This window comes from Patella vulgata, chromosome 8 (genome assembly GCF_932274485.2).
Source record: "Patella vulgata chromosome 8, xgPatVulg1.2, whole genome shotgun sequence".
Classification (NCBI taxonomy): Eukaryota; Metazoa; Mollusca; class Gastropoda; family Patellidae; genus Patella; species Patella vulgata.
The window spans coordinates 35,832,692-35,842,219 of NC_065886.2; the positions used below are offsets into that span (position 1 = coordinate 35,832,692).

The 9,528-nt window shown below is 35.7% G+C and overlaps 1 protein-coding gene across 1 annotated transcript; it reads right to left on the minus strand.

Annotated features, from left to right (window-relative positions):
• Positions 1–1,688: 1,688 nt before the first annotated feature.
• Positions 1,689–8,177, minus strand: LOC130014107 (uncharacterized). Its single transcript, XM_056102994.1, has 5 exons — positions 7,984–8,177; positions 6,678–6,743; positions 4,280–4,606; positions 3,646–3,765; positions 1,689–3,144 (listed from the first exon to the last, which is right to left on the minus strand). Exons 1-5 carry the CDS (start codon positions 8,153–8,155, stop codon positions 2,741–2,743), a joined length of 1,089 nt encoding a protein of 362 aa, XP_055958969.1. The 5' UTR covers positions 8,156–8,177; the 3' UTR covers positions 1,689–2,740.
• Between the last annotated feature and the right edge of the window lie 1,351 nt (positions 8,178–9,528).

Consider the following 9,528-nt stretch of genomic DNA (forward strand, 5'->3'; position numbering starts at 1 on the left):
TTCACTATTCTGTCCGGGTTGCGACGCTACGGCCTACTTTTATCCGGAATTCCAACTACAGACCCATCCCTCTCCTAAGCACTGTTAGTAAACTTTTCGAGCGTATAATACTGAATCATCGATATAACCTCTTTCAGTCCAAAAATCTCCCATACTGCTTGTAATCTGGGTGCAAGCCATAGCACTTGAAATATATCACGATGTCATCACTGCGTTTCAGGATCACAGATTGGCCTGCCAAGTTGTTTCGATAAATATTAGGCTTTTAATAGAGTACACTTTTAAAAATGGATGTAATTAAAAACTATAAGCAGCGTTAATTAAGTGTAAACTTTACACCACAGCTAGATTTTTTAAATGTAATACCTTTCCAAGGGTAAACAACTAAAAGACCTACACCTAACAAGTGTAACCGATATTCATGACTACTGAATACCTGGATAGGTGTAATTGTGATGTTCTTGGGTAAGCTACAGCACTACCAGTGTTATAGTGAATTTACACGAAAGGGTTAACTAGTACTGGGAAATAAATCATAGAACAGCGTTAATTTTACAGCGTTTATTGGGTTGCAAAAGTGTAATCGATATTCATGAGTACTGAACACCAGAATAGGTGTAATTGTAACCGCTGAAGGGTGTTTGAGATGAGCTACCCCTCTACAAGCGTTTATTGCATTTACACAGGTGTAATATTTTTAGGAAAACATTTCTCCGAATAAGGTGTCAATTTTTCACCGTATTTGTGTACTCCGCCTTCGATTTTGCAAATGAAATGAAATAGTGTTTAATGTCCTACTGCTCTACACCAACTTGCGTAATGAAGAGCGGCATACGATCTCCAACCGTCAGGGGTTCTTGTGCTCGCCAATGTGTACACGGGTCCCATCTGAACGACTATAGGCCGTCCCTGTCAGGTCCCCTCCGTCCTACAACACTGACATGGTGGAACCACACCGGGAAATCCCGATGATATTTCTCGGCCAACACCGGGCTCGAACACGGGACCTCTAGGGTAGCAATCCCATGTCTTACTTACTGCGTCATCCCAGTTCCCTAAGCTTTTTGCTGAAATATGGTTTATATTCTCAATTTGGCTAAAAGTGCCTATATTTCTTTGGAAAGTTGGCAGCAGTACATATCCTCAGAACTTCTCGGTAAAGATATCCCATGTTAAAGTACGCAGACACTGATATTTGGCATACATTAAATCGCAAGTTCATGTTGAGTACATGGTCAGATTCATTGTCATATTTAAGAACATAATGACGCCACTCTCTAAAAATACTTATGTTGGGAATAATAGCAGATCTAACCTGTAAAGCCTATTTAATAAATTTTGACCAAGCGTTTACTGCGCTATAGCTATCATGATCTAACTCGCTGTGGTAGATGCATATCTCTAAAATGACATGACTTTTAAAGCCTTATTGTGTGATTCAGTCAATCTACTATAGAAAACGGCGATCTAGATGGCTGTAAGCCAGTAAACAACAAATTAGAAAACATAGTAAATTAACCAAACTGGTGAGTACAATCTTTAATTGATTGACTGAAAACAAATCTACTATAATATAGAAATAAGAAAATACGTAATTATATATTATACAAAATGTAATTAAAAATTAAATCAAAGCATAAAATAACACCTACATTATAACTAGAATTATTTAAAAAAAATCATCTTAACCCACCTTCCCAAACAACTTGATAATCCGAGAAGCATATAAAGCAATTATCGATTCCACAACGTTGTCTTAAAATATAAGGATATAATAGAATAAACTTTAACAAAAGCATCGAATTAAATCTGTACAAAAAAGATATTTACATTAAACTGGCATTATGAAAGAGCTAAATCTACCTATGACAGCTCTTTATTTTGACCATAAATATTATATAAATTATTAAACATATATGCAAGAGCTAAATCTGCCAATTGCAGGTCATTCTTTGAGCCTAAAATGTTATCTAAATTATTAGACATGAATTAACTTATCCAGACCATAATCAACTCACGGTGGCATCGCTAGGCTGCGATTTTTACTGGATTCGAACTCGGTCGGCTGCTTCTGATTAATTCAAAAATTGGATAATCGAGACTATGTTTGTTATCGTACCGACTTTAGTAATGATGACCGAGGCTAGGCCCAAATTTCAATCGCTAAATACTCGGTTCAGAGTGGATCAATTTGACTGAAATTTTCAGCAAATCCCCCTTACATTATCTAGGTTTAAACTATTATAGTGAGAACTGCCAGATCTTTATCTAATCTCCCATAATGTATCTTTAATTAGATATTAATTAACCTGCCAAGATCATAATCAATTCTCGATATTAAATATATTTAAATGCGTTTGGCTGTTGATGCGGTTACCGTAAAAGTGGATAATCGTGGATGTTTATTAACGTAACAACGGTAGAAATTACAATCGCGGCTAGATTACACGCGTATCGCCGATAGTGAGATTCAGAGTGAAGCATTTTGTAACATTCCGTTTGCATTGTATTTTTTTTAGCTATTATAACGATTATAGCGAGAACTGTCGTCGCTTTATCAATCATACCTAATTCCGCTTTAAGTAATATATTAATGTTGGATGTTTAACGAAGAATATTTCGAAAGGCTGTCCTGTTAATTGCCTTCATTATGTCCGTTCAATTTCTGATAGTTCATCAGTTCTCTAATACGTCTTGTATATGGTGATGTTCTGGATGCATTAGAGATGAATTTTGAAGTTTACCATTTAAGTTTTTTGTACAGATTTATTTGTCTGATTCGGGTATTTTTATTGAGCTTTTCATAAACATTTGGTACTGATGAGGGAGAGTTCATACACAGGGAAGCTGAATTCGTATCATTAACACTATCATCACCAGAATCTTCATTATCACTATTATCTTCGACCCCATGAAGTAAATTTTCTTGCTGGTCATAATGCGGTAGTCCGTTGACAATCAATGAAACAGGTCGTATATATTCGGGAAATACTTGCGTTGAAGAAGTGATTACAGATTCCCTGTCATGTAAAAGTGTTCTATTAGAAGGCACATTTAGTGTAGTAAGATCTGTAGAAAATTGTTGCATGGTAACTTGTTCATAATGATGTTCAAGAGGATTGGTTCTTGTATTGGGAGCCATACCTGTAAAAAGTTTGAATTATATCAATATTTGCCAGGCGATTATTAAGGTAAGTAATTGTCAATCGTGGAAAGTGGTAGTAACTCCAGGGTGAATTAAACTTGGGGTGACACTAGTGGTCTCAGTGAGTAGGACGTCGGCTCGCTAACCTGGAGTTCCCGTGTTCGATCCGTGCCCTGGCTGAGAAATTTAATCAGAATTTTCCGGCGCGGTCTCGCCGTTTTAGTGGCGTGGGACGGAGGGCCTGGTAAGGGACAAAGTTTACCCCATAGAACAATGCGTGGTGTATGCTCGCCTTGATTAGCTCAGTAGATGAAAACAGTAGGACGTTAAACCGCATTTTATTTGATTACATTGTATGTCAATTAATGGTCTTAAATGCAGATCACCTGTTTGCAAAGTAAAGTGTTGTCGGACTTCATGTATAAATGAAACTTTGCTATATAAAATTATGATTAAACGTTGGATCAATGTATCGCAATATGAAAATATATATAACTTACTATTAAAACATTTCTTGACAAAAACTAAACCAATTATAAAGACAGTTATTAATAGAAATGGTCCAATAACAGAAATGATAATAACAATTCCAGTAGAACTATTAATTACATCATTGGTAGCTGTAATAAAAAAAAAGTAACCTTTTGTTTAAAAACATTTGCTAAACCGGGAAAAGATATCCTTTTATTCTAAGAACTTTTGTCTTGAGCGTCGAGTTTATGTGATTATTGCTCTGTGTGGGTTTAGGGGAGTTAAACGGTATATGATGCGATATATGGTATAGTTCTCTTCACAGATTCAAATGGTACACTTCCCATGTTATTTTTTATACTTTATAGTTTGTTGGTGGGTTATGTTAGGTCTACAGTGTCTTCAAGTGACATATATTTTGATCTTTCTCCCATTGCTTAAATGCAAGGGCAGTGCCATTTTCGGGCGAAATGGATAATCCATGCGCCTTAGATCATAAGGTTTCACTTTAGGTCAAGTGTCGTGGTTTCGATCCTACATATGAAAATGACGCAAAGTGAGGTTGTCTGCTCTTTCGCCCCCCCCCCCCCACTGCTAATTTATAATCGCGAATTAAGTTAATATGGAATAACTCTGTAATATAGTACAATAATAAATACGAACCCTGCATTAGTATGTGGCAAACCTGCACGACTCCATACTTGTTCTTTAAGTAAATACAGTATTTACCAATGTAATCTTTGGTAACAACATATACAGAAAGACTAAGATTATAATGGTGTTGTTTAGCTGTATTAATCAGAGTATAATTAATATATCGATAATGACGGTTAATCCCTACTGGTAATATCATCGATTCCATTTCAATTGAAGGTCTAGGATACCCAGTTATCTCCCTTAGTAATATTACCCTTTCACCAACGTCCACTAGAGCGACGTCATCACTTGACATTGAGCTTTCTGCTGGTGGACAACAATCAGGGTCTGTCACTATTGTAAACGTAAATTAAAGTTAAACATTAAACAATTACATGCATTAAATTATACTATTATTAGCCACTGGATGTGTATACAAACCATTAAAGTTACTACATCGTGTCAGATTTCCTACTTTATTCTGAACATCCACACAATATTCTCCAAGATACTCATTGATAATATCAACAGTGGATGTCGGGTTTTATTGGCGGGGTTTAGTCCAGACAAGATAGTATAAGTGCGGGCAGATGCTGCAATAGAAATGCCGACCACCTTTCTGGTCTGTATTTAATCACCCAGAAAATAATCCTACTTAGAAATCCGTGTCCAAATGGGTTACTCTTGGGGGTCATTCTGGTGCAAAAATTCGAATTTTACATAAGGATCAAGTTTGGTGCCAAAATATATGTTTTCGAGGTAGCTGGATCCATTTTTGTAAATATGTTGGTGATTAAGTGATTGCCCTGTGTCAATATAGGAGGAACTCCAATTAGGGATTTAGGTTTTAGATTAGGGATTGAAAATAAATCCTACCTTAGGCCTAATACAATGACATTCACCCTTTATCAACTAAATTTCATTTGGAATCCCTCCCAGCTCACTGCGATAGAAGCGTAGCGTGTATGACGACTGGGGCCACTCTCAGTTCACCGCGGAAGTTGGTTATGCCTATTGAAGCACACAATGATTCATATAATGAGACAGATGGATACAGTATCGCTTGTTTGTCAGATATTCATTGAAATCATTTCACAATGAAAAACTCACCATCATTCCCAAAAAAACGGGTATTGGGGTCTTTAATAAGGCGGTTAAGCTGAGAAACTTATGGTCGTGATTTGGAGCTCTGTGAAAAATACAATGTGGAATGTCGAAATTTAACTAATATTGCACAATGTTGTAAAGCTATTAAAGTAGAGGAGCCGGTATCGATGTCTAGATGGCTCGTGTAGACAAAGTTTATTTTTGCGAACCGTTGTCTTTACATGGTCTGAAGGAAAGATTAGTAGACGGTCCATTACAGCAGATAAAATCGCCGACCGCTGTTACAGCACTAAACAGTAGAACCCGTAACAATGATAGTTAACATTAATCTAATTATAATTACTTGCACAGCTAACAATTTTATAATGAAATTGTTCACCACTTTGAGTAACCTAAGCAAAAATTCTCATTGTCGAACTTAGTCAAGATATTTATGTAATGAAACTGTACACCAACTTTTATTCTGTCCTAAATTCCCTGCCACTGAAATTGTTATTTCTGCTTAGCTCAGCCTATTATGGAACGTAGTCAAGGCCAGGTATCGTATTGTCGGCCTCCAATACCAGTTATCTCTCCATTTTTTTTCGGAATTACAGTGGGCACTCCATTATCAAATAGTTCACTGCATATCTGGACAAATCTGTGTCCCATCATTTGAATCATTTTGTGAATTAAATTCGCTGTGTGTTTTAATAAGTTTGGTCATTTGGGCTTAGTGTTCGAGGTTGGTGACCAAAATGAGAATTATTTCATCTGGAATCATTTCTCAATATTGACTCCGCGGTGTAACTAATCACCAAAATTTGTATAGATTCAGATACCCCAAAAGGATATATTTTAATACCAAACTCGATCATATTACGTATACGCTAACTGGATGACAAAAATTGCATTTTCAGCCAAAACTGGTGGTCATTTTGGGTTTTGTCCAATTTGACCTATTCGGACACGGATTTTGGAATGGGACGTTTGCTTTGGTGATAATATACATCTAGACCGACCATAAACAGTGTGATCATCATTTCTATTGCATCAACTGAACGGGATGATGCGGAATTGAGTTAAAATGCCTGGACTAGTTGGGTAGTGTTCATCACGATAAAATTAGTATCTGTTGTATAATCATTCGAACCTTTTACATTACTAATATTTAAAGTTGGACAATTTCGATCAAACCTACTGAGTAATTAAATTTGTGAAATTATTTAGTAATTTGATATTCAATAGATTACTCACCATGTAGATCTAGGATAACAGATTATAGTAAATGGAATAAAATTCAAGACAGAAATAAAAAAGTTTAAAATTGTCTACTCACATTCTGGTTGTAGAATAAAATTATTTGAGAAACCCAGAACATCATTACATCTTCTGTCCCCAATAACTGATAAAAGAAAAACAAAAACATTAATAAACGAGACATCCTGTGTTATTCTGAGAAGACAATGGGTATAAGACAATAGATATTATTTAAATAAATACAAAAATAAAACGATTGAAAAACGAGACATTCGGGTTTATTTTCGGATTGTGAGGAGACAATCAGTACAATGTGTACACGATGACGTCTGTCCGAGTAATGTCTAGAAACCATGGTAATATGTGTCTTCAAAATTAACCCACATTAAAATATACAAACAAATATATAAATTTATAACTTTATAAGCCACAAAATGACCATGCCAGTAAGATTGTGTAAATATGATTAATCAAATACATGACCTGTTAGTCCGGGACTAATACTAGGCGCCCCACCATAAAAAAATATCTTAAAAATATATCGACAACTATACTCCAATATATGATAAACCTTAACCTAGTCTCTATAAAATTTATCGTCATGCTGTATTTAACAAGTTAAAACTATTTAAAAATCAAACGACAAGCGGGAATTACAAGCACATAATCTGAAATGAAATGAAATGGGGTTTAACGTTCTACTGAAAACGGACAGCGACACTATGACCTACTCTTATATCAAATTCAAACTGCCACGGGGGTCTTTTAAATGCCACGGGGGTCTTTTAAATGCACGCCAGTGTATACATAGGACCTCGGTTTTTCGTCCCAACCGAAAGACTAGACAGCTGTCCTTGTCAGGTCCTCCGTCTTGCACCACTGACAAGGGAAAACCACGCCGGAAAATCCCGATGAACTTTCTCGGCCAATGATCGAACATGCGACCTCCAGGATATTGAGCCAGCATCTTAACCACTTAGCCACCGTGGCTCCGCGTGGATAATGACAGAAAGCTAGATAGTAACAATGAAGAGAACCCCGTGAAAACAAAAGAAGTATAAAACGGGTATCCTAATCTCTCCTAACCCCACTGCTTGGTATATATAAATCTACTAAACCAAACGATGTCGCTCCTTCGAAACGTCGCCCAAAATAAATAGTAGCTGTTTTCTATAAGTATGTGTTATAGTTTATTATCATTCACTGTGGTGAGTTCAACTTGTGACTGCCTGGAGCACCCTACCAGTACTGTTGTAGTTATTACCGGCATTTCGTCTCGAAATGAGACACACATTATGCCATGTTGACCAAACCGTATACATAAAAGCCCTGAACTACAACACAGCTAGACTCAAAATATCTATAGGAAATAGAAAGTAACCTACCTGTGTTTAATCTAGAACCAACTGTTAATTCTTTCAAAGTAGATTTACAATCCGGATCATCTGTAGCTATACAGATTATATCATCTCGTATATCAGTTACATCAACATCTCTATTTTGTAGTATTCTACCATTATCATAATATATACCATGTTTAAACCATCTATATATCATAGGTAAATTATGATCGCCTGGTTTGGTTGTAGATGTAGCGTTACAAGTTATCCCCAGTAATAATGTACCACCCACTAGTTGTTCTGGGTGTGGAGGTAATCTTATACTTGGTTTATCTATAATAAATAATAGAAACATTCTATCCCAATTGAACAATAAGGCAGTCTTTTTCACTTATATATCGCAAACGTAGAATGATTTTGTACTATAAAAGAGAGAGAGGGAGGGAAATAGGGTTTAACGTCCACTCGACACAAACTAGGTCATTTCAGGACTAACATATGGTTTAATTTTATTTCAATAATTCGCTTGCGCGTAGGTTTCTTTAGCAGTGGGAGGAAACCGGAGGACCCGGAGAAAACCCACGAGGTTGGACAGGCGACCCTACTCCTTGTCACGTACAACCGGGGATTCGAAACCACGCTAGTTGACTTAATGGCAGGCCGTATGATACAGCACGCACGTACTAACCATTCGGCCACCCAACCCACCAATTTGTACTATAATATATCTACACTATGCAACAGTCAAATCAGCCTATTGAAGTTCTTTTTTTTCTGACTAAAAATGTTATATAAATTATTTATACATTTTTCTTAAGGATGGCTTCGATGTTAAGTGGATTAGACCATACGCGCCATATGTTCTTTAAACGGTCATATTGACGTCACTTAATGGAATGGGAATATGTTTGATATCATGGCAATTATACTTAGCAATTTGATATTTCTTGAAAAAAACTTCAATCATAAATTTCAATATATTCATTATTCATTATCTATTTTGGAACTATTATAACAAGCACAGCAATCTCTTTAGTATTATAATGTTACCAACAATAATAACATGATTAACCGGTAAATGCCAGTTTTACACTATTTACAATAATAACAGTATGTACCTGTTTCTATATGTTATCTACAACAATAACAGTATTTACCTGTAACTATGGTAAATATCAACAGTAATAATATTATTTACCTATAACTATGGTAATTATCTACAATGATAACATATTTACCTGTAACTATGTTAACTATCTACAGTAATATCAATATTTATCTGTGACTGTCCTGACTAGCTACAGTAATAACATTATTTACCTGTAACTATGTAATTATCTACAATAATAACATATTTACCTGTAACTAAGGTAACTATCTACAGTAATATCAATATTTACTTGTGACTGTCGTAACTATCTACAGTAATAACATTATTTACCTGTAACTATGCTATCTACAATAATAACAGTATTTACCTGTAACTATAAGTTTTACACCACATCTAGGTACAATAATTCCTCCAGATGTACAACAATATACACCAGCATCTTGTGACGTCACATCCTCTAGTTGAAATGTAAATAAGGT

Excerpts from the sequence above, each read along its gene's own strand:
- LOC130014107 (XM_056102994.1), bottom strand. The coding sequence starts at position 8,155 with ATGATATATAGATGGTTTAAACATGGTATATATTATGATAATGGTAGA. Across the intron at positions 3,766-4,279 it reads TTGCCACATACTAATGCAGG|CTACCAATGATGTAATTAAT; the intron begins GTTCGTATTTAT and ends TTTTTATTACAG. Across the intron at positions 3,145-3,645 it reads TGTCAAGAAATGTTTTAATA|GTATGGCTCCCAATACAAGA; the intron begins GTAAGTTATATA and ends AACTTTTTACAG.